The sequence below is a fragment of the Myotis myotis genome, unplaced genomic scaffold (assembly GCF_014108235.1).
Source record: "Myotis myotis isolate mMyoMyo1 unplaced genomic scaffold, mMyoMyo1.p scaffold_m19_p_13, whole genome shotgun sequence".
NCBI lineage: Eukaryota > Metazoa > Chordata > Mammalia > Chiroptera > Vespertilionidae > Myotis > Myotis myotis.
This window is the reverse complement of record NW_023416317.1, coordinates 25,568,102-25,592,643: the sequence shown is the minus strand read 5'-3', so window position 1 is coordinate 25,592,643 and position 24,542 is coordinate 25,568,102. Positions and strand designations below refer to the sequence as shown.

The 24,542-nt window shown below is 53.4% G+C and overlaps 1 protein-coding gene across 5 annotated transcripts in view; it reads left to right on the top strand.

Annotated features, from left to right (window-relative positions):
* The window catches only part of SLC6A6 (solute carrier family 6 member 6), a 77,084-nt gene that overhangs the window by 37,260 nt on the left and 15,282 nt on the right, over nt 1-24,542 (top strand). For 4 of the 5 annotated variants that reach the window (XM_036332312.1, XM_036332310.1, XM_036332308.1 and 1 more), the window contains 7 exons: nt 2,547-2,789; nt 4,785-4,919; nt 5,948-6,182; nt 15,605-15,737; nt 21,575-21,709; nt 22,806-22,909; nt 23,036-23,160. In XM_036332312.1, the coding sequence (XP_036188205.1) occupies nt 2,561-2,789; nt 4,785-4,919; nt 5,948-6,182; nt 15,605-15,737; nt 21,575-21,709; nt 22,806-22,909; nt 23,036-23,160 (1,096 nt within the window). In that variant the 5' untranslated portion in view covers nt 2,547-2,560. The remainder of the gene's footprint in view (nt 1-2,546; nt 2,790-4,784; nt 4,920-5,947; nt 6,183-15,604; nt 15,738-21,574; nt 21,710-22,805; nt 22,910-23,035; nt 23,161-24,542) is intronic. The other variant, XM_036332311.1, reaches the window with a different exon arrangement.

The following is a 24,542-nucleotide window of genomic DNA, read 5'->3' as shown; positions in this document are numbered from 1 at the left end:
GTGTGGAGAGGGGCCTGGAGGCCTACCCTTGTAGGAAACCAGAGCCTGGAGCAGAGAAGGTCTCAGGGAACTTGTTGCTACCCCATGTTTCTAGAGGGTGCTCTGAGTGCCAGTGTAGCAAGTGGGTCTGGGCCCTGAGGACAGAGCCAGGACCCTCAGGGTAGCCATGGGAAGCTGACCCCAGCTCCCAGTAGGAAAGAGCTTTGTCAGTCTCAGCTGCCTATGTGAGCAGAAGCTGGCCACTGCCCCCTCCATCTGGCTGACCTTGTGAAGTGCCTTCCAGCTCTGAGATCCAAGGAGAGTCCAAGAGGGCGGAACCAACCTTTCTTGGAGGCTCAGGGGTCATTCCTTGAAAAACATCTTCACTAGGAGGGAGTTGAGTCCCACATCCTCCAATTATGCTCCCATCCAGCCAGCCCACAATGGGTCGCTCAGATAACCATCGGGGGTTGCACAAATTAACACTGGAACAATGCTGGCTGCTCAGGCTATTTTTACAGTAGCCATACGCCCGGCTGAACCCCCGCGTCGCCCCGAGGGAGCAGGGCAAAGAAAGGCCATGCGGATGCCGCCACCAGTCTGTGCTCTGGGAGACAGAGGAAGGGCTCAGCGAGCCACCCGGCGGCTCCAGGAAGCCTTTTCTTGGTCTGCTCACCACCAGATAGCAAAACAATTGGGGTCCCCCCCCCCGAGCCAGGGAGAGGAAGGAGGTGTGGGGGAAACAGAGGTTCTGTTATGCTTTTGTGCCTCTGCTCCTCAGAGCACGGCCCCTGTGGGCCTAGCTTCTGGTGCCAGGCCAACACGTCCCCTCTACACACCCAGGTCCTCGGGCAGCCCCGCCTCCACCTTGCTCTGCCTTGGATGGCTTTCTGGGCCAAGCAGCATGGAATGCAAGTCTCTGAGGCCCGGTGACTTGCTGAGACCAGTGCTTGGGAAGTGGCCGAGCTGGAGTTCACACTTAGTACCAACTGCTTGCAGATCCCACTCTGGGAACCATCTACCCCACAGTCCTTGTTTGACGACCGGCTCTGGGCAGATGGGTCCTTGTCCCTATGGAGGCACAACTCTAGTTGAGGAGGAGGCAGTTAACAAGGAAGCAAGGACATGAGTCAAGACATTTTCAGGTAGTGCCAAGCAGTTTGACAAGACAGGCTGAGATGCCCACTGAAGATGTCCTGTGAGCTTGGTGAGCTGGCCCAGGGGTGCCCATGTGAGGGGGCCACACCTTTTCCTGCTGATGGTTGCCAAAAGGAGTGTGAGCTAAACATGGTCCGAGCTTCCAGTTTTTCACGAGAACCTAGAAATCTTGACTTTTCTCTGAAATCTGATATTTTCAGTGTTGGCCACCAATTTGAATCATGAAGACAAGTTGTGGCCCAGGCTGCTTGGCTCCGAGCCGGTTGCCTTTGCCATTATCCTTTTCATTCTGCAGGTGGAGAAACAGGCTCAGAGAGGGGTGGGCAGGCCCGCTGGTGCTGGTCCTCCAGTGCATGTCTTCTGTGGTGCTCTGCCACAGAGGGGTAAACCCTTGAAGGCACCCTCTCTCCCCAGGCTGGGACTCATGATACTCTTGCCCTCAAGGCTGAGCTACCGGGGAGAGTGAGAACTCCAGACGAGGAGGTACCGAAAGAAGAGGCTCCACCCTGGCTGGAGGCAGATGTCCTCTAGAATGGGGTCCAGGCAGTGGGTGGGCTGAGAGTGGCCACAAGCAGCTCCTGGAGGCTTAGGGATTTGACCTCCTCTGGGACCTTCCATTGCCAAACCTATCAGGAGTCCGAGGACAGGGGACCTGGATGACACAGGGGTCGGGGCAAGCCAGAGAACGGATGGAGAGCGGTGAACCAGGGAGATTAACTGGCTTTCTTACATAATCCTCACCAGGGCAAATCCCTGCTTTTTTATGCTGTAGGGATGTGGCTGGTTAATTGCAAATATCTTTCATAAACATCCATTCTCCATACTTTGATGGAAACCCCATTTTCAAATATTGTTTCCATTCCAGGCTGAAACCCCATTCCTCATTCATTCGGTGTTTATCCATTCCTTAAACAGTTAGGCGCAGGCCTCTCCCGTGCGCCAGGCACTGTGCTGGCTCATGAGTGAAATGGAAGCCGTCGTTTCCTACGCAAATCCGAAATTGAGAAATAGTATCCATTTCTAGAAAATTCAGGCAGGTGTTATTTGGCGGTGCCTTAGAGGTGCCTGGGTGTGTCATATTTAGCAGAGGTGATGCCAGGCCAGGGGTGGCTTCATGCAGGATGAGGTATGACATTCAAGGACAGCAAGCATGGGTCCCCAGTGCTTCTCTCAGCAGTTGCTCAAGAGAAGGAATCTGTCAATTTCTGAATCATTAGGTCTCTGCTTGCCTAGAGGGATCTGACTCGCTCTGAACATGGTTATATCAGTGGACGGTCAAGGGGATGGCAGGCCCCCTGCCACAGGTCTGGGCAGGTCAGAGCCAGCCCATGGGTGAGAAGGGAGAGGTCGTGTTGAAGACACACAGGCTATTTACCAACCGCACATGGGGTTCTGTTTTGTCCCCACAGAAATCGAGGAGGAGATGGCCACCAAGGAGAAGCTGCAGTGTCTGAAAGACTTTCACAAGGACATCCTGAAGCCGTCCCCCGGGAAGAGCCCGGGCACGCGGCCCGAGGACGAGGCTGAGGGGAAGCCCCCGCAGAGGGAGAAGTGGTCCAGCAAGATCGACTTTGTGCTCTCCGTGGCTGGTGGCTTCGTCGGTTTGGGCAATGTCTGGCGTTTTCCATACCTCTGCTACAAAAATGGTGGAGGTGAGTCTAGGCTGGGCAGAGAGAAGGGGGTAGCCTCATGTGACCTGCTCTCCCTAGTCCCCATCATGACCTCCCTCAGTCAGCCTGCTGCACCCTCCCCACCTCAGAGGCAGGAGAGGAGCAAGCCTGGGAATCAGCTGGTGTTCTGTCAGGGTCTTACTGTGTTACCTTGAGAAGACCCCTTACCCACTGCGATCCTTCCGTTTGCCATCTCTGAAGAGGAGTGATGAGGCCATGCCCCTGTCCCCAGACCTCCGACACTCACATGCTCCCTTCATAAATTCCCTCTTATCTTCATGCCTCCCAGCTCCTTACATTATATCTTTTCTAATATTTACTTTGGCTTTTCTAACTTAAACCAAACATAGTTCAAAAGCAAGCTTCATTTCCCCCATAAATGGAAAACCAGTATCATTTGCCATAATGGAAAGGTATCCAGGAAAAAAAAATACAGTGAAGATATTTTTTATTTTTATTTTTTAATTAAAAAGTTTTTTCCAGTTTTATTGAGATATAATTGACGCATAACCTTGTAATAGTTTCAGTTGTAAACATGATTTGATGTATGTATATATTGCTAAATGATCACAATAAGTTTAGTTAGCATATGTCACCTCAGTTATACATTTTTTTTCTTGTCATGAGAACTTTGAAAATTCCTCTCTTAGCAACTTTCAAGTTTAGCCCAGTATTATTAACTGTAGTCACCATGCTGTGCATTCCCCCCCCCCCCCCAAACTTATTTATCTTATACTGGGTACTTGTACCTTTTTAACACTTTTACTCATTGAAGATATTTTTTAAATGTAAGGTCTCTGGTTGGTTCCAGTTTAACGTTTTGGGGCTTTTTTGTTTGTTTTTTATAATCCTCACTTGCGGATATTTTTTTTCCCATTGATTTTTTTAGAGAGAGTGGAAGGGAGGGAAAGAGACAGAGAGAGAAACATTGATGTGAGAGAGACACATCAATTGGTTGCCTCCAGCACGTGCCCTGACCAGGGCTGGGGATCGAGCCTGCAATCGAAGTATGTGCCCTCGACCAGAATCGAACCTGTGACCTTTCAGTCTGTGGGCCCATGTTCTAACCACTGAGAAAACCAAGCTACGGCGGATTTGGGGGTTTTGTTTTTTTAACCTGAAGGCTCTGAGCTAGAGTCCTCTCCTGTCGGAGTGTCCAGGTCGGCAGCACGTGCTGACATACTGGGGGCTTTCTGGCTGTGCAGTGAGAGCAGCCTGATGAGAACTGGGTAGGGAGAACTGCCCGTAATTGAAGGCTTACCCATCAGCAGAGATGGGCATGCTGCCTGCAGCCTGCGTTAGGAGAACTACCTTCCGGGAAATTCTGCCTTAGAGTCTGGTTTCTTAACCTTTTGTAGGTCTCAGGCGCCTTTGGGACTCTGATGAGTGTCCTAGACGCTCCCCAGAGCAAAGCGCATACACATAGACCCAAGTTGCCCACAGTTTCAAAGGGTTTATGGACCCGCTGAAGCCATTAGTGGACACCAGGTAGGAACCCTCGCCCCGACTCCTTGCCCCTCACTCCTGCCCTGGCTCCCACCCCAGCTGGAGGTACCCACCTCTTGCTTCTCATCACTGTACCCTTCTTAGCTAGTCTGTCTCAGCTTCCTGCCCTGGGTAGGTCTGGGAACAGGCAGGTGAAGGCTTCAACAAGGAGGTCCTATTTGAGATGGGTCCTAAGGGCTGAGCCGTGCTTATTCAGATGGAGGATGTGGGGAAGGCAGGCGGCAGTCGGCACAGCTTAACTGGAGGCCCCGAGGCTGAAAGCACCTGGTAGATTTGAAGAAGGTGAGAGGGCACACTGAAAGGTGATGCCTGCTGGGCAGGATCTGCAGAATTTTCAACCACGCCCAAGGGTTTAGCCTGTACCCTCACGTCCCTCACTTGTTCTCTCTGGTTCCATTGGCTGGGAGGGCTTTGGAGCAAGCACCTGTGACAGCCCAGTCTGACCCTCACCCCACTCTGCTCTCTCCACAGGTGCATTTCTCATACCGTATTTTATTTTCCTGTTTGGGGGCGGCCTGCCTGTGTTTTTCCTGGAGGTAATCATAGGCCAGTACACCTCTGAAGGGGGCATCACCTGCTGGGAAAAGATCTGCCCCTTGTTCTCTGGTGAGTATGGGATAACGGTCACCCGGGGCCTGGTGTTCATCGGTTCAGCAAATTTATTATTGAGCACCTGCTGTTTGCCAGGTACATCAAAGCCTCATGCAAGTCCCTTGGCGCTGTGCCTAACACAGGGTAGCAGCCAGTGCATGGTACGGGCGGCGCTGCTCGCAGTGACTGCTCAGTACGTGCTGGCTGTTCCCACCTCTCTGGGTTGTTGAAGGTTAGAGAAGCTAGTACCTGCTTAGCAGTGCAGTGCAGAAGATAAGCACTCGGATTCAGGGGCCTTGCTGTCTGGGTTCGGTTCCCTCCTCCTCTTGCTAACTCTTGTGACTTTGGGAAAGTTCATTAATCGTTTTGTGTCTCAATCTCTTCATCTACAAAATGGAAACGATATGCCTTCTTCATAGGGTTACTGCTACTAATAGTTACGTAAAAATGCTTTGTCCACATAGTAAGCCCCAAATTAATGGTAGCTTTATTATTATAACATTTAGTCCTTTGTCTAGTGCCTAGTATGCATTCATAAGATAACACTGTTACAATTATAATTGGAAAAGATGGGAGGATGTATGTCAACTTAGTCATCCATATAAATCTATCCATATATGATCCATCAAACCTTTCGTCATTAACTAGTTAATTTAGTTAGATTATCCATCCCCTTGTCTACCCATCACCTATCTACCCATCTACTCATTCATCCATCTACTCATCTACATAACCTTCCAGCCAGTCCCCAGCCATGCATCCATCCAACAAATCAAATTTCCATCCATCAATCCAGCATCTCCCCATTCGACTCTCTATTGGTCCATTTAACCACACGTCTAACCATTGATCCATCTAACCATCCATTCGTTGGCCTATCCACCTGCATGCATTCTTCAATTCGTCCAAGGATCCCATTTAACCAGCCCACAAATATTTGCTGGTCACTGTTGAAGGCCCCCTGGGGGTGCCAAGGCCTTCCATTTGACAGGAAGGGGTCTGGCCTTCCTGCTGATGCTTATCCTGCTTGTCCACACCCACAGGCATCGGCTACGCCTCCATTGTGATCGTGTCCCTCCTGAATGTATACTACATCATCATCTTGGCCTGGGCCACCTACTACCTGTTCCAGTCCTTCCAGTCGGAGCTGCCCTGGGCGCACTGCAACCATACCTGGAACACACCCTACTGCATGGAGGACACGATGCGCAAGAACAAGAGCCTGTGGCTCACTCTCAACACCAGCAACTTCACCTCCCCTGTCACCGAATTCTGGGAGTAAGGCCAGCTTCACTAAGGAAGGAGGGAGGGCCTGGGTGGGGGCAGAGAGGACAGCCCACTCCTTCATCTTCTCCCCTGCGATGTAGGAGTCAGTGTCTTGGGATGGGATCGGGGAGAAGTTGGGTACAGATTTGGAGATAAATCCATGCCTTTGGTCTCAGACAGGCCTGGAAGCGTGTCCCGGTTCTGCCATTTTACTGGCTGTCTGACCTTCAGCAAGTCTCTGCCCCTTTCTGAGCCTCAGTTTCTTTAACTGTCAAATGAGGGGAATGAATCATTCCAACACCCATGGGATCTCTATGAGGAATTTTTCCCCCAAAGGCAGGTATTTGTACTTATATTGCCTGAAAGTAATAGTTTTCTTAATGTATTTTAGAAGAAACATAGTTAGCATATCAAAACTATTATTGCACAGAGAAAAATTCATATATGAAGCTGAAGTAGTAGTTAGTCAAGTTAAAAGGTGAGTAGAGAGAATAAAAATTATGTGTTAGTTACCTTTTGCTGTGTAACAATCATCCCCAATGCAGTGGCTTTAAGCCACAACCATTTATTTGGCTCAAGGTTTTGCTGATTAGCACTTTGGGCTGAGCTTGGCTGGGAGGTTTTTCTGGTCTTTGCTGGGCTCCCTCATGGGTAGATCAGCGTCAGGGTAGCTCTTCTGGGCATTGGCTGCCAGGGTCCATATGGTCTCACCCCCCAGCAGGCTACCTGAGCGTCGTCAGAGGCTGCTCTTCATTGCAAAGTAGCCAATGGGGAAGTTGCATCGCAGGAGCACTCTTTAAGCCTCTGCCTGTATCATGTTTGTTAATGTCCCATTGGCCAAAGAAAGCCACAGAGTCAAGCAAGAAGTGGAGAAATAGGTTCTGCCTCTTTATGAGAGGAGTGGAGAATTATGGGCACGTCTCCAGTTTACCACACGGTTGTCAATAAGAGAACACACGTAGGACACACATCAGAAAGGCAGAATGTGAAGGGGCTTGACGTTTGGGTACCTCTTAGCTGATATATAGGAAAGTTCTCCTAAGACATTCCTTGAAGGCCAATTAAAAATATATTCGTGCATCGCTCTTCACCAGCAATTAAATGTGGGGCTCAGCACTTGGGTGCGGCCCCCCTCTATCTGGAAATAGCTGAGATAAGGCCTTGCAGGAAGCGTGAGAGCCAGGAGCAGGGAATGCTGTTAAGGAAGCAGGTGGACCCTAATCATCACGAGATGATACTCCCTCTCTTTTGTGTGTGGCTGCCCACCTCTTAGAACCTGGCCCGGGAACAGAAGAGGGAGTTGCCTGTTGGTTGGTCCCAGGCATACTTTGGGGCCGGGGCTGGGAAATAATAGGCAAGGTTAGTCAGTCCTTCCTCGGGTGCTGCACCTCCCTGTCATGACACGTGGGCCTTTCAGTATATGCCCCCGTCCCTGGGGCTCTTTATGCACACATATTTTCCACTTGCAGACAAAGAGGGCATTACAAGCACATTCATCACCCCCTCGGCTCCCACCCCCGGGAGAGCTGAGTTTACAAAGAAACGCTGCACTTCATTCTTCTCACTTGAATGGGGCCCGAGACCACAGCCCTGTCCGCTCTCTGCAGTTCCTGGCATAGCCGATCACCCAGGGCCTGCCCCACCCAGGACGTGGCACTCAACCAGCCACTTGGGCGCCTGCTGGGACCTCATTGCCTCAGGCACAGATTGGCTGCCTGGGCTCCAACCCCAGCTCTGCCGCTTCTAGCCTGGCCAGGCACCTTGGCCTGTCTGGACCTTCATGTTCTCACCTATACCTGGAGAGATTATAGCACTGCCCTCCTAGGGATGGCCGTTCACCCTAACTTGAGACCATGACAACATGCATGATAAATATGGGCCATTGTCATTTATTTAGTGTCCTCATAGGGGATAGAACTGCTCCTTTGGGGGCATTTGGAATTCTAAGTGAGACAGCTTTCAGAAGGACTAAGAATGGCCCCTCTCAAATGCCCGTATTGTCCCCCATATTTCAAAGGGGTTCCTCTTCGCTTACCTCCCTGCCGCTATAAACCTGAGGGTTCTTGCGAAGATGCTCACGTGGGCGATGAAGTCCTCAGGGTTTCCAGTCCTCACCCATCCTTTCTCCCCTGCCTGCCCCCCAGACTGGGCCCTCCCAGGGGTTTCTAGGTCTCTTGCCTCCCAGAGTCTCCATTCTGAGTGCCCCAGCTCCCCTTCCTGACAGTGTTCATCTATGCAAATGTCCTGGTCCCGCAGGCACCTTCCCACGCCCCACAGGACATGCTCAGTCAGGCTGTTCTGGCCACCTGCCTGATGCCCCCTTCCCGCTCCAGCCTTCGCACCCGCTCCTCCTGGTTCCAGCAGAGCTCTGTAAGCCCCCCTGCGCATCCGTAAACAACATGCCCTCTTTCTAGAACACAGGAGGACTGGAGTCCACAGAGGAGGAGCCTAGAAAGCAGGTTTAAGCGTGAGGACCCAGCCTGCTCCTGTGTGAGCAGAGGCCGAGGCCAGTGAGCGGGGCCGGGGGCTCCATCAGTGCTGCCCTGAGTCAGGCACAGTGGATGAGAAGGGCCTGGCTGCCTGCCTTCAAGAGCCTTCCATTCTCTTGGTCGTGAAAGAGGGGAGAGAGCACTAATGGGGAATGATTGACTCCCATGAGCATCGTGCCAGGGACTTGCCCCCACCTTCCTTTCCTCTTTGCGGAGGCCCTCTAAATGGGATAATTCGCAAACCGCTTTCTGCCTCAAATCCCACATTAACTCACAGGTCCTCTTGGATCTCCCGTGAAAGTACATTCAGAGTCTGACCACCCTCCCCACTTACACTGCAGCCCTTCTCCCTCCCCCATGATCACTCTCTCCAACCCCAGCACTGGCCTCTCACTGCGGTCCCTGCCTTGCCCTTGCATCTCTGCAGTCAGTTGTGAATCTAGATATGTCATTTCTCAGCTCGGAGTCCTCTCGTGGCCTTTCGCACACGGTGCTCTCCCCCAGCCAGAGAGGGTTTTAAATGTTTCAACACAGTAAGTGCTCACTGACGGCTGGTTCTTACTAATTGCACATCTGCATCCACTTGATTGTAGCCTGGGGCAGCACGTCTCTACCCCTCTCTGGCCTCATTTCCCATCTGCAAATGGCTATCTGAGCTGGGCTTTGAGGGATGGGTAGAAGCTCACTAGGCTGAAAAGGAGAAAAGACATTTCGGCAGAAGGAAAGCACGTGGCTGTTTTGGGAACAGCAAGTCATTGGTTGGGCCAGAGCATAGGACGCATGGAGCCAGGGAGAAGGATTGAAGCCTTGAATGTTAGACTAAGTTTGAATCTGTGTTTTCTGGACGTTGCTTAAGCAACACACTATGGGGAGAAAAGCTGAGACGTGTATTAAGCACTGACTGTATGCAGGGTCTCAGGGGGCTTTGGGGTGAAATTTAACATGTGTGATTTCCCCTGAAAATAGCCACCAGCTCCATAATGACTAGCCTCGGGGTTTTCGTTGAGAAAGGCTTGCTGGGCTTTATTGAGGTGTCACTGGCTGGGACTGCTGTTGGGTTGCAGAACAGTGAGGCTCTCTCTCGGAGGCTGGAGTCCATGCCCCTTGAGGTGAAGCCCAATCCCAGCCATTGTTTCCCTTCACTCCTCTGACCAGCCCCAGCTGCATGGGTCCCTGAGCTGTCTGTTCCTTGGGCAAACGATTCCTGCCGGGTGCTCAGGAGCTCCCCGGGAATCCAGATAACAAGTCACCGTGGGACCTGATACTTCCTCCGGGCCCTGGACAGAGGGACCTTGTCGATCATCCCTGCCCCATCCAGTGTTACTAGAGGAGAGAGGAGAGAGCAGTGGGGAGACGGACTGCGACTCCCACATGTCCCAGCTGCAGGTCTTCGGGGCAGTCACCTGTCCAAACCTCAGAGTTAGCGTGGTCCCAGACCTCACAGCCAGACTGGAGTGTTAAAGAAGCTAAGACAGGGCTCTGGGCATGGTTTCTTAGATAGGACACTGAGGACCAGGGAGGCTGAGCAACTGGCCAAAGGCAACTCTGCAGCTAGAGTTCCCAGCTCTGACCTCAGACGCTGGATGCCACCTCCAGTGTCTGTGTCCATCAGCTGTTAGTCCACAGGTAACACTGAGCCGGGTGTGTGTCCACAGGTAACACTGAGCCGGGTGTGTGTGTGTCCCCACTCTGAGGTTATGCATGGTGTGTTCTCTTGGCCCGGATCCCCCATGCCCACCCACCCCATCTGCAATGCTACAGCGCCATGCTCAGCAGGAGCCAGTGGGATGCCCTTTACCAAGTCCCTGTGCAAGCCACCTGGCCCCCGCGACAGTCATTACCCCTGGCTTTGTAATTGAACTCTGAGTCCCTGTGTGCTGGGGGAGCAGAGCTCCCCCCCTCCCCCGTCAGCTTCATCCTGCTCACCCCTGCTCTGGGCTCACCTCTGTCCTCAGGGTCCTGCTTCCCCCCCAGTCCTGGAAGACAGGCGGGGCCAGGTCTAGCCAAATGCCCTTCATCAGGCTGGAGCCATGCCTTCCTCCCCGGCTCCTCCAGAGTCCTCTGGGAGCTTAGCACGTATCATTAGACTTTATTAGAATCAAAGAAATGAGTCATATTTGCAAACAAGCCCTGCTCGGCCAATCTTCCCCTGCAGCTGTGAGGAGGGGGAGGCGGGGGAGAAAGCCTTGTGTGGCCCCATGCGTAGGGCGGACGGGCTCTTTTGTAATTGTTGCTTCCATCAGTCTCCAGGGAAGAGCCATCGCCAATAAATGGCTGGCCGGCAGTCAAAAGGAAACGATTTGGCCCACTCGGAGGACGTATTTACATCTCCGAGTGCCGGCTGGACGGCAGCAGGCTGGCCGACCCAAAACAGACGTCCAGGCAATTCTTTTTTGGATCCCACCCTGGAATGAATCATTACTATTCTTGGACAAGAATGCAGCTCACCTCTGTATCTCCTCCCTTTGTATGAGAGATGCAGGGAAGTTTGGGGTGCTGGGGACCCTCGTGAAGGGCAGTGTAGGACCCAGCACACTGGTGGCTGGTCCCCAGGGTGGCATCAGGGAAAACAAAATAGGCCCAGGATTGATTCTTGTCTGGGTAATTTCAGGTGAATTCCTGGATCTCTCTGAGCCTCAGTTTCTGCATCAATTAAATGGGAATAATTAATTTACTCAACTAATGTCTTGAGCACCTACTATGTGCCAGGCACTATTCTGGATCCAGCAGTGATCAAGACAGACAGACACAGGCCCTGCCTCCGTGGAGATGTCATTTTAGTAGGACAGACAGACATTAAACAGATACCACAAATCAAATTATAATAGAAACACGATGATAAATGATGGAGAATAAAGCCAGGGCAGGGGAGGGAGAGCGACCAGGGATGTTTTTTACATAAGGTGGCCAGGAAAGACTGCCCTGGCATTTAAACAGAGACCTGAAGGGGGTGGGGTGAGGGAACAGCCAGTTCAAAGATCCTGAGACAAGAGCATGCTCCACCTATTCTGGGAACATTCCAGAGGCCAGTGTGGCTAAAGGAGGAAGTGAAGGGGCCATATGGGGATGAGGTTCGAGATGGGACCACCCACAGCTTGTCCTGATATGTCCCCTTTACACCTTGGTCCCACTATCATCAGTAGTCACCACCCTCCTTTTATAAGGTGTCTGGATCTAGATAGATGATAGAGTATTTGGTAACATTCGGGGAGGCAAACAGGACTAGGGCAGGTTGGGAGGGTATTATTGGGCAGGTGGGTAGGTGCCCTGGAGGATGTAGAGCAGGGGAGGCATAGCCTGACTCGGGTATTGCCAGATCGATGAGAACAAACTGGGGACTGAGAGTGGAGGCAGAAAGACTGCCTGGTAGCTGGGGGGGGGGGGGGGGGGGGGGGGGGGCGAGTTGCGGGAGAGGCAGTGTTGGGGAGATGTGGCAAGATTTGGGGTAACCTGTACAGTCTGGCGTGGTCAGGGGGCACCTGTGAGGGGCAGTGCACCATGGGAGTCCCTCTGGGGCATGGAACTGCCCCGCAGCACGGGGAAGGCCCAGCAGGTCCTGGTCTGCTTTGTGGCTGAGGCCATGGGGGTCTGATAGGGAAGGGACTTGTGGAGGATCCTTTAAACTGGATTCTCTCAAAAAGGGATTCAGATAGACCCACTCACATTCCGGCCTCCACGGCTACCCTTGAGGTATCCTTGGACAGGATGTCAGTCACTTTGGCCCAAGCCCATGTCGGGCTCTGTTAGGACAGCCTCTGATTGATGAGACATATTTATTCCATTCCTAGAATGTCTGCACAGCCCATTACAAACATTTTCTAGAGTTTAATAATTTGTATAAAGGTGAAACGTGCACATTAAAAACATTCCGACAATGAAAAAATATATCTGATGCCACGTGAGTCCCCTTCCCCCGCAACCCCTCCACCGGGACCCCTCCCCACCGGCAGCGACACAACCAGCGTCTGGTATGTCCTGGCAAAAGTGCGTGTTCAAGCGCAAGGCACAGTCATCGCTTTGGACACCGTGGGGACAGGCCATACGCTGTTCCTCACCTTGCTTTGTTCACTGTTTATCTCAGGAGGGAGCTCCTCGTCAGGGCCCAGGGGCTTCCTGCTGTCCCCTGGGCTGCACAGCATTCCAGTGGCTTCGTGCCTGCTCTGACCCTATTGTGGCCATTTGGGTGGTTTCCAATTTTTTTTATCTTAATAAACAGTGCTGTGGGGTGGGCCTGCCTTTGGACACACATGCGAGTAAAACTGTACAGAGAGAGACTCTTGGGAACGGAATGGCTGGGTCTGAGAAAACATGCCTTAGGGTGTCACTGGAGGCAACGAGATCCTGCCAGGAGATGGCCACCAGGAAGGTTAAAAGCAAGTTATGACTCGGTTTCCTGGTTGTGGCCTGCCTAGCCGGTCATTGCCCAGAGCAAGCCAATGTGGGAGCCTCTCCTTCCTGGTGGGCACCTCTGGTTTTCCCGGACGGTGGTGGGAGGAGACAGGAAGGTGTCAGTAAACTGGCTGTGGGCTTGGTCAGCGTTCCGGCTCCCAGGTTTCAAGCTTCTTGGCCAACTTGCCCTTAAGGAGAGAAGAAAAAGCCGTCTTATGACTGGACACCTCCTCAGCATTAGCTGAGCATCTACTGTGTGCCTGTCTGTGAGGTTCTTGTCTTAGGGGCGTCTAGAATCTGATAGTCAAGCCAGACTTGTCACCCCGGGGGACATCCAGTGTGAAAGGACAGCCAGGGACCCGCTTAGTCATCTGTGGAGCACAGGGAAGGCCTCTCTGGGAACAGGCGGACGGTGTGCTTGGCATTGGAGAGGGAGCCACGGTGTGGAGATGGAAAAGTGCTCTCCCCGCCGCTGCCCATTCACAAGGAAGTCTTGGGCCACTGCCCAGCATGCCCTAGGCCTTCATTGAAGGACCGAGCTCTGGAGGCTGCCCGGGGAATGGCTTTTTGTTCTAAAGCTGCTGCGGCCGCCAGATCCACGTGCTTGGCAGGGCCCCAGCTGGGATGCAGTTGGCCGCCAGCCCTGCCTTATGGAGATGTCCATGTTCCAGGTGACCCCGGCCAGTAGCAGGGACTGGGGAGATTCTTTTGAAAGTTTAGGCTCTATTTTCTCTGTGAATCAGAGGGACAGTTAGGTGGAGTCCAGAGGACACTGGCTTTGGGAGTCAGACAAGCCTGGATCTGGGGTGGCAGCTCTGTCCCCTGTTGGCTGTGTGTCTGTGGGCAGTGGGGTCCTCCAAGCCTTGCTTTCCCATCTGTAAAGGGGAGCAGATGACCTCTAGGCCCTGGGTCAGATGAGATAAGTAGGAAAGACTGGGAGGTCCACTGATGTCGAGGTGACCAGCAAGGAGCACACAGAGGAAAGCTGCCCCTTCTTAAGGCTTGTTCGTGGAAATACTCCGTGGATTAGTCCAGAGTGACATGCAAACTTCCCATTCACCGCAGTTAAGTCCTTCCATTCACTCCATACATGTTTGTTGAGGCCCTCGTATATGCCACATGCTGTTCTAGGTGCTGGGGGCACAGCACAGAAAGGTCTGGCCTGGGTGTTAGCTGAGCGGGAATTTTGGATTTATTCAAGGTCCTCATGTTGGAGCTTCTGTGGGGACATAAAAGGAGCAATGAAACTGTCCCAGAGCCATGGCCATGGGGCCATCCCACAACTGGCTGAGGCTAGGGGTGGTCTGGAAGGCTTTCCCAGCGGCATCCTGGGAAGGTGCCATTCATGTTTTACAAATGAGGAAACGGAGGCACGAAGTCACACTCCTCTCTCTGCCTCCCCTGCTTAAGAGTGGCCTTCGGATAGGGAGCTGACTTTCATTAGAAGGAACCCAGCATCTCCCAGGGGGGAATGAGGGCTCTGTCTCGCAGGCTCCGTGGCCTGGAGACTTGGTGGGCAGGTGACTCCAGTGGGCTGGTGGGCAGGGCCCATGTCCCTTTGCTCAGCGTGGCTGCCCTTGGTCAGTACTGCAGCAGTCAGAGCTCTGGGACAATGGGGACATTTCTGGGCATTAAGTTGAATGGTCTTCTCTGCCATCAGCACCCTGTGCTGTCCTGCCCTGGCTTCAGGTGGCACCTGCCCCTTAGGAGTGTGTCAGTGAGTGGTTGCTTGTGTGCGTCAGCGAGGTTCTTGGGTTGCAAAGATCCAGGCTGTGCTGTGTGCTGCTGGGCAGGGCTGGTGGCTGCCCCGTGCTGATTGTCCTCCAAATGGTCTGCCTGCCTCCTTTCGAGACCTTCACCCCCTGGGGGTAGGGGGAATCTGCTTAGGTGCCAGGAGCTGCTCTGGGCCTCTCAGCATCACGACAGCAACAGCTCAGGTTTCTCGAGGGCTGGCTGCAACTCTGGCCCTGTAGTTAGCACTTCGTGTGGGCTTCTCCTAACAACAATCCATGCAAGGAGGTGGGTAGGTGTTCCGCAGCCACCGGTGGAATACTCTGTCCCCCTGAGGCTTACATTTTAGTGAGAGATCCAGATAAGAAATGGGCAAATAAAATAAAAGAGGCATGGGGCAGCTGCTGGGGGATGGTAGCTGCTCCCATTTTATAGATGAGACTGAGGTCTGGGAGGTTGGGTAATTAGCCTAAAGTCAGTGATTATACGGTGGAGCTGGGGGTTTTAACCCAGTGCAGAAGGGTCTGCTGAGAACCAGTCACATAGGAATCAGTACCCATTTTACAGATGAGGAAACTGAGGCTTAGGGGTTTGCTTAACTTGACCGCGGTCAGGCTGGGTTGAACCCAGGTTCACCTGACTTCGAGGTCTGAATTCATCTCCTGCTTGACTTCCCCACAACTCTGTGATGAGGGTGTTAACTATTTCCCGGGGATTCCAGGGCCTGGAGAGGACATGTGATGTGACTTGTGCAAATCAGCACATGATCTAGGATTTGAACCCCAGACCTTGGCCCGACTGACTTGCGGTTCTGTTTGCTTCAAGGCGCAACGTGCTGAGCTTGTCTTCTGGAATCAACAGCCCCGGCTCACTGAAGTGGGACCTTGCTCTCTGCCTTCTTTTCGTGTGGTTGGTCTGTTTCTTCTGCATCTGGAAAGGCGTCAAGTCCACGGGGAAAGTGAGTTGTGCTCCTGTCCCTTCTCCTCTCCCTCCCCTGCCTTATGGAGAGTGGCCCTTGCCAGAGAGCACCTCCCGCCCCATAGTCCTTCCTGCCCGAAACTGGCCCTGACCTGGGAGAGGGTGTGGGCTGATAAACCAGTCTTCGAAAAACAAGTAAAGCCCTGGTTTGTAGCATTCCCTCATCTGACGGTATAAAGACTCCCCCATATCTGCTTTCAAGTTATTGATGGTTTAACATCCAGCTCGTGAAATTCCTGCAAATTGAACCATCAGTACAGCCTCCTGCACAAGCTCCAACACACCGCTGGTTCCCCCAGTAGAGCAAATGTTAGCGGGTAACTGATGTTGAGGTTGTAACTGATAAGTTAGCTGGTAATGAGGTTCTCTGCAGCTCTGTTGTTAATAACCAGTTCTTAATGGACCCTTGCTTTGCAAAGTCCCCTGACCAGCAGCACATCAGCAACCCCCCCCCTCCCCCCCTGCCCCGGAGCTCATTAGATATGCAGAACCTGGGGGCCTGCCCTGGGCCTACAAACTCAGAACCTGCACTGGAGCAGTAGCTGACATAATCCAAATGCACATTGAGGCTCAATAAGCACTGATTTTTGCTGCTTAGTCAAATTAACTGAATTACCTTTCCAAGAACATTTTAGCTGGTAACTTAAGATGTTCCTTAAGGAATGCTTTCACTGATGATTAAGATGGTTGTTGTTTATCAGAACATTGGCTGTAACTGAGCTGCTGCTGATTAATACGTTACATGATGACTAGGATGTTAGCTATTAACAAAGGCGGGGGTGGGTAATTAAAACAGTAGCTTATAATTAAGATTTTAGGTATACACAGATATATCTTGGCAATAATGAACATGTTAGCCTATAACTAAAATGTTCTGTGTTAACAGAGCTGAGCAGTCACCTGCTATCTGCCCGGTGTCATGGCCGCTCTAATGACAATGTCAGTGCAGAGGGTCTGTTGTGGTCAGAGGTGCGAGCCTGAAGCCCAGGCACGAAGCCGTAGCGAAGGTGTTGGCTTGATCTGCCTTTACGTGTCCATCTACCATTGCCCCCCACCCCCCATCGTTTGCATCTTGGTAGGGAGAACATCTCTAAGATCAAAAGCCGCCACAAGTCAAAAGGGTATGTTAGAGTGGCATTTGAGGTACGGCGGTGGGCAGTGGTAAAGTTCAGAGAAGGGGCCTTGGCTGCACCAGAATTTGGAATTACACAGCTGAAGAGCCCCTTGGGCAAAATCGTGGATCTGAACAGATTCCAGCAGGGCGAAATCTGGGAGCCCATGGTTGCAGATGAGTGTTCTCTGCCTGCTTCTCAGGACAGAGCCATCCTGGGATCCTAAAACCCAATGTGGAAAGGAAGCCAGCCAAGCTTCAGAATTCTCTCCCCCAGCACCGCGCCCCCCCAACCCCCCACCCGCTAGCAGCATCCCCCCAGATGGGCAGGAATAGGACAGCTTAAGTTATTCCCACAGCGCCCTGGAGTTCATCCACCTGGTTAGCCCATTTCCTCACCTCCTCTTTCTAACCGGTGAGGGAACTGAGCTGGGAGAGGGGAAGTGACTTGTCCAAGGTTGCTCCCTCACCTCGGCTCCTCAGTGTTCTCATCTAGAAAATGGGTGGTAGAGAAGGTTAAAATGAGGTGTGTTCAGCACCCAGCACAATGCTTAGCATAGACCACAGTAAGCGCCAATCCCTTCCTCACCCTGCCCCCATCACCCCACATAGAGGTCAGTCTTTCAGGAAGTTTCTATGGAGCGCTGGCCCCAAGGCAGGAGAATAGAATCAAAGCAAAAAATAGTTTCAGGCTGCATCTGTGGCCAGTTGAAGACGTGACTTGTCAAAGGTCCCCCTAGCCTGCCCCTAGAGACAGCCTCCTCCTTAGCAGCCTAGGCCCCTAAGGGGCAGGCGTGACTCCCAGAACAATAGCGGGGTCTGGGCGAGCCCCAGGAGCCAAGACAAAGCAGAGTGAGGCTCCATTGCCGGCCTCGTCTACCACCAGCCGTGGCCTCAGCCCCGACCACAGACCAGGGTCACAGCCACCTGGTCCAGGAAGGTGCCGGGCGTCCGACCCTCGCACAGGAGGTACAGGCCATGGACCCAAAGGAGGGACAGTGCACGTGCCTGAGGCTGTGCCTCTCCATCGCTGCCTCCAGGGCAGCTCTTCCATCCAGAGCTTAGGAATAAAGCAGGGGTGCCAGCCAGAGCAGACCCAGTTTTGGGTCTCAGCTCTGCCCCCCACGAGCAGCATGACTGGGCAAATCCGTTTCCCCTCTCTGAGCTTCATTTTCCCCTTGTGTGAAATTAGTTAGCAATGCCCTTCTCCCCCTGCCCCCAACACGCAGGGTGCCTCAGCACTGGGCACTGGCCCATGGCCCCACCTGCCCACGCCTTCACCCCCAAGGAAGCTCAGGGCAGCAGGAGGCTCGCCCATCTCTCTCCTGCCTCGAGGGCCACCCTCTCCCCACGGTCACTGGAGAACGAGGAAGTGCTATCCTTGCAAGTTTCCAGGGTGATTGGGCCACAGGGCATTTGGGTCGAGGGCTCAGAGGAGCCGCCGAGGTTTGCCAGCAAGAGTGGAAAACTACCATGTCCCGTGGCAAGGCCTGCTGGGCCATCGCCAGAGGGCAACTGGCAGCGGTTGGCACCAGCCTCTCCCACCAGGATCCCGGGGGAGTCACGGAAAAGTTGAGAGAAGGGCTCTCAGGGGCAAAGTCTGCAAAACAAGGGTGGCTGTGAAGAGGAGCCGAGGGGAGGCTGTGAGCAGGGGAGGCTGTCCTGTTCTGGATTTGGGAGAAAATGCTAACAAACACAAGACACAGGCCCTGCCTCTGCCACCCACCAGCTCTGCCACCCTAGGCAGCCAGGGTGACCTCTCCAAGCCTCAGTCTCCTCATCTGGGAAGTGCAGGGCACAGTAGCACCTACCTTTCAAGCTGGGAGGACTGCAGGCGTTAGCACGCATCAAGCTCTCAGCACAGTGCCTGGCACACAGTAAGAACTACTAAGTGCTTGTTAAACAAACTACATACAGGAAAACAAGGGAAGCCACCCCATCCCCCGTGGTGTCCCGTGTCCCTGACACAAAGCCCTCTGGCCGCGCCTGGATGCCCAGCCCAGTGGAGCGCGGCTGGCTTTGAAGTAGCCGCCCTCTGGGGAGGGCCTGCTGTCAGCAGCTATTGTCCACCGGGTGTGGCCCACCGCAGCCAGAGGTGGGAACTGGTCAGGGGCCTGTGTGCAGGAAGGGAGGAGCCGCACTGGTTTTCTTCTTTCACCCCTTCGGGGTTTCCTGCCCTGCTCCCACCCTCCATTCCGCCTGCTTGTCCTTGGGACGTAGGGCTCTCTGCCTCAGGAGAAGAAAGTATGTGTGGCTGGGGAAACTGAGGCAGGAGTATGCCCACCGCCCTATGGGATCATCAGGAGAGTACTCCCAGCTCAGGTTTCTTGAGGGCTGACTGCATGCCAAGCGTTAGGCACCGTAAGCACTCTCACCTCCCTCTAGACACCTGGGAGGTAAGGCCCAGCTGCCCAGCTGGGCAAAGGGGGTACCAACCCCAGTCTGGGTGATCCCAAGCTGACACCCTCGGCCACTCCCTCCCCCCCCCCCCCCCCCCGGAGGGAACCTCAGAGCTCACCTGGTCTGAGTGCGCCCCACTTCACAGGTGGGGCAGTGGAGCCAGGGAGGGACAGTGACTTGTCCTGCAGTGAGCCTGCCCCAAGCCCTCGACCTAACCCTAACCCTGCCCCGGGCCTTGGGGAGGATGGCCTGAACTGCCAGGCGTGGAGGCTTTTCACTGCTCTGCGTTGTCACCCGGAGGCAGGCTCTGGGGGCGCGTCCACTCTGCCACTTAAGTGCTGCCTGACAAGAGATGGGCTGACTCTCCCTGGGCCTCAGTTTCCTCGCCTTCAGCGTGGGGCTGGTAATAAAACCTACCTCGAAGGGTTCGTGCAGGACCAACTGCATATAGAAGTTGCCACACTCGGAATAGTGCCAGGCATACAGTAAGCACTGCATAAATGCTGCCTGGTGGCACTGACCACGGACAGCTGAATCAGACAGGCCCTGAGCTTCCTTTTTGCCCTTTTCCAAAGCCCCTTTCTGGTTGTTTTTACACAAAAGAATGGTTGCTGCCTGAGAATTCAGCTTCGTGGGGGGTTCCTGTGCCAGCCGGGCGAGGCCGGGGGCTCTGTCACCCTCTGTCAGTGTCTGTTCCCTTCCTGGACCCCAGCACTGACTCTTGCCCCCAACACCAGGGCACATTCGTCCTGTCCTCAGTCTTAGTTTCCTCACCTGTAAAACAGGTGCATTGGTTGTGTGGTGGTTCCTCCCTTGTCTCTAGGCCCCCAAGGCCCTTGGAGGGAGCTGGGGGCTCCGTGACCCAATCTTAGGGCTCTGAGTGCAGATCCTGAGCTCTGCAGATGACCTGAATGAGTCTCTGAGCCCTGCTGAGCCTCAGTTTCCCCCTGTCAACAGGTAGCCGGTGTATCAATTTGGGGGGCATGGTGAGCATGATGTGGCCTTGTGCTTGGGGAGTCCTAGCTCAGCCAATGCCCTGCTGGAAATGCAGCCACACACTGTCCATGTAGCCACACACCTTTGAGCTCCTTCCCATCATAAACGCTGCCTGGAGTCTCCTCACTGTGAGGAAAAAGATGGGGGAATCTGCTAGAAGCGGGGCCACAGGATGTTTGGAGACCAGTGCTCTCGGGACAGGAGAAGGAGAGAACGTAGGGCAGGCCCTTGGGGAGGGGTCATCTCTGGTGCACACCTTGCATCGACTGGGCCTGTCTAGGATGTGCAATGAGACTCAGGGAAGGCTGTGGGCCTCCCGTATCTCCAAGGAAGTGGAGGGTCTTCCCCATCCTCGCTGAAGGGCCTTAGAGGCCTCGTTTCCTTCCCAGGGTTTCCCTTGTGCTTCCTGCAAAATCATAAGGTTAATAACAGGCCCCATTTCTCGAGGACCCAAGTGCCAGGCACTCTTGGTTATGCCAGAAGCGTCATCCTATTGAATCCTCGCCTCCCTCTTGGTGATGATCTTCTGTTTCTCTTATCTCCAATTGACACATGAGGTAACAGGCCCAGAGAGGTTAAGCATGATGCCCAAGGTCACATGGCAAGTGAGGGGAGAGAGCTGGATTTGAACCCGCACTTCTCTGATTCTTAACCATGAGTCATACTAATAGTTGTAAATGTTAGCTAATATGAACTAATTGCCATGTGCCAACCCCTGGGCTAAAAGCCTTTTTCATACACACTTGTTCGTTTACTCTTCTTTTGCATTTTCTATCTCTACCCTCTTGGAATGTGAGGGCAGGGATTTGTTCTCTGTCTTGTCCACCACTCTGTTTCCAAATATAATTATTTAGTCAACATTTATAGGATTTTTTAAAATATATTTTTATTGATTTTTTTACAGAGAGGAAGGGAAAGGGATAGAGAGTTAGAAACATTGATCAGCTGCCTCCCATATCCCCCCCCCCCCCCCCCCGGGGATGTGCCCGCAACCAAGGTACATGCCCTTAACCGGAATTGAACCCGGGACCCTTTAGTCCGCAGGCCGACACTTTATCCACTGAGCCAAACCGGTTAGGGCAGGATTTTTTTTTTTAATAGACTCTCAGTAAATCTATGAGGTAAGTCCCTAACACCCAGGTTACAGGTGAGGCATCTGTGGCCCAGAGAGGTTAAGCAATGTGCCCAAGGTCACACAGCAGATGAAATGACAAGCGTGGCCACAGAATCCCTGCCTCGGAAAAGATGCTCTAATTTAACAGTGGCATGAGGTGCCCCAGGCCCCCCCTGAACCCCTCCTTTCCCTGCAGGTTGTCTATTTCACGGCCACTTTCCCGTTTGCTATGCTGCTGGTGCTGCTGGTTCGTGGGCTGACGCTGCCTGGGGCAGGCGCAGGCATCAAGTTCTACCTGTACCCTGATATCAGTCGCCTAAAGGACCCACAGGTACTGCAGGACAGCCCGTCCTCCCTCCTTCCCGGGCCGTGGTGCTGGGTGCACAAATCTAGCCAAACCCCCTAGTACTTTTCCACTGGGCGGGGGCAGGCAGTTCACAGCGCCCGTGGGCTTTTCCAGCTGTGTGTGTATCTTTGTCGAGGACTCCTGAGGCAGGCCAATTATAGAGTCTTCTTCAGGCGCTGCGCCAGGGAGGAGAGAGAAGGCTTTCTGAGCTAGTCTCTCCTTGGACCTGGCCTCCGCCTACACCAGCCAAGAGGGCTGCCTGGTGGGGGTGGGAGAGCTGCTGGCTTCCGTGGCCAAGGACGGAATTCAGAGTTGGTGACCTCTTAGAAACCTGAGGGATCAGTACTGAATGTTCACCTCGTGGCACTCAGCCACGTGACCACAGCGGGGTTGGAGAAAACCCTGGGAGATTTTATGGGCCTGTTGAAGGATCTTTTTGTCCCCAGGGTCCTCAGCCTTCAGGTGGCTGCTCTGGGTCTCTTCCCCACTCTCTTCTTGCCCTGGGAGGTAGATGGGAGGAAGGTGGCCAGCATCAGAGGACAGCGTGGAAGGCAGCTTTGAAGCCATAAGGAAAACTGCCTAATGAGCGTTCTGGAGAGCAGCTTTGCCTGCATTAACCATTAGGGGATTCTTCTCCATTCCAACTCAGGGGCCCCAGACAATAACAATTACAGTAATGACAGCAGACTTGACTTACCAGGCTGCCACTGGTACTGGACTGTTCTTTGAACCTGCAAAATAGCTCTGTGGGGAGGGCCGTGGAGCCCATTTTACAGATACGCAAACTGAGGCTTCGGGAGTCACATTAACTTGCCCACAGTGATTCCATGGTTGGGATCCAGATCCAACTATTTTACAAGCCCAGTTTCTTCAACTTCTGGGGTTCCTTGCAGCTCAGCGTTGTCTTGAAAGGCACCTTGGATTTCAGCACAGAGACTCCAATTGCAGTTGAGAATCTGCACATTTTCAGGTGCAGTCCTCAGTGACCAGGTGGCCAGGGACCCACACTGCCTCCTCCAGGAGGACAGGTCTAATGGCTCTTTCTCTCTGTCCTTGCCACCCACCCCCTTAACCCCCATAGGTCTGGATTGATGCTGGGACCCAGATATTCTTCTCCTATGCCATCTGCCTGGGAGCCATGACCTCACTGGGGAGCTACAACAAGTACAAGTACAACTCGTACAGGCAAGTGTTGTGCCAGCGGGCCTGGTGGACCTTAGAAATGATGATGTTTAAAGAAAAAAGAGAAGTAGGGAGCGTGGCTTCCTTGTGTTGTGAATTAACTTGCTCCCTGACATATGTGTAACTTAGGGACTGTATGCTGCTGGGATGCCTGAACAGTGGTACCAGTTTTGTGTCTGGCTTCGCAATTTTTTCCATCCTGGGCTTCATGGCACAAGAGCAAGGGGTGGACATTGCTGATGTGGCTGAGTCAGGTATGGTGGTATCGGTGGCAGTGGTGGTGGGCACTGCCACCTAGTGTGTAAGATGAGTACTGCAGGCATGAAGCCAGACCCCCAGGGGCTTTGGAGGGGGGGGACGAGCCTGGTTTCCAAAACGGACCCCCCCCACCAAGATGTCCCCCAAGTACCAAAGAGTACAAAAGCTAAATTTTAAACATGTTCCTTGCGATTTGGCCCAAGGGGTGGTAGAAACATGGGTTTGGTTACATTGGGAAATATTTAGCTACTTCCGTGTGCTCTTCCCCCCTCCCCTTCCTTCCCCAGCAAACTCCTGGTTTCCGAAACAGAAACCACTTTCCTAACTCAGGCCCAAGTCAGCCACGGATCGGCATTCCATCATCACCTTCTCAGCTTTGGTTTCTGTATTTTGCACTTTGCTCCCAGCGCGCTCCCTCTAAGCAAACCCATTCATTCATTCCACTGATGTTTATTGATTTATTGAGTCTCTACTCTGTGTCAGGCACCACCGTAGGCTTGGGGTGGGGAGAGACACCGGGCGTGGCAGGCTGCCCTCTGGGACAGGACAGATCTGATTTTGGGGGGGGGTGTTGTGGGGACACTGTCACCCTCTGGGCTTCCCAGGACACTCCCCTAGAAACACAGACTTCACAGCCTGGGATCTTAAGCTGGGATCCTGGGGCTCCAGCAGGACAGTGTGGGAATCTGAGAATCATGAGGTCCTCAGTTGCTAGAATCCTAGAGTCTCAGAACCACCATATCTCAGGTGCCTAAGTTCTAGGCCTGGCCATGATGCACTAAGTCCTGGACCTGCAGCTTTAAAACTGCAGTGGCTTCGGCTCCCAGGACCCTCACGTCCACCTCTCTGGCTTCTCTGCCCTTGTCCAGTCCTGCCCAATCCACTGGAAGGGTGGCCACCCATGGCCCGCAGGGTTTGTTATTTTACACACCTCCCTCTGCTTCGCTCGATCTCCTCATTTCTCATGACCTCTGTGGCGCCTCTTGGAGGCTGGCGGGGGCCCTGGGCTGAGGCGCCTCAAGCCCTGAGGAGAGTGTAAGGTCCTGGCACCAGGGACCACCACAGACCAGTGGCAGGCACAGCTGGAGTCCCTGCCAAGGTGTCACCCTTGCCCGTAGGACACGAGTTGCAGGGGGGGTGTCAAGGGTACCTCAGCATTGTGCAGTCAGATGTCTGCTGCACAGATGAGACCAACAGCCTGAGAGCCTTGGGTTCATCAGGGTTAGAGCTGGGGTCTCTAGGACAGGGCCCCTCTGATATGAGAGTGTCCTTCCTCCCTGCCCCCCACACCCCCACACACGTGACAACCTCTGCCCCTTCCTGTATAAGACTACTCTGGGCTCCCCGGACCTCTCTGAGCCCCTGGGCCCTGCTTTCC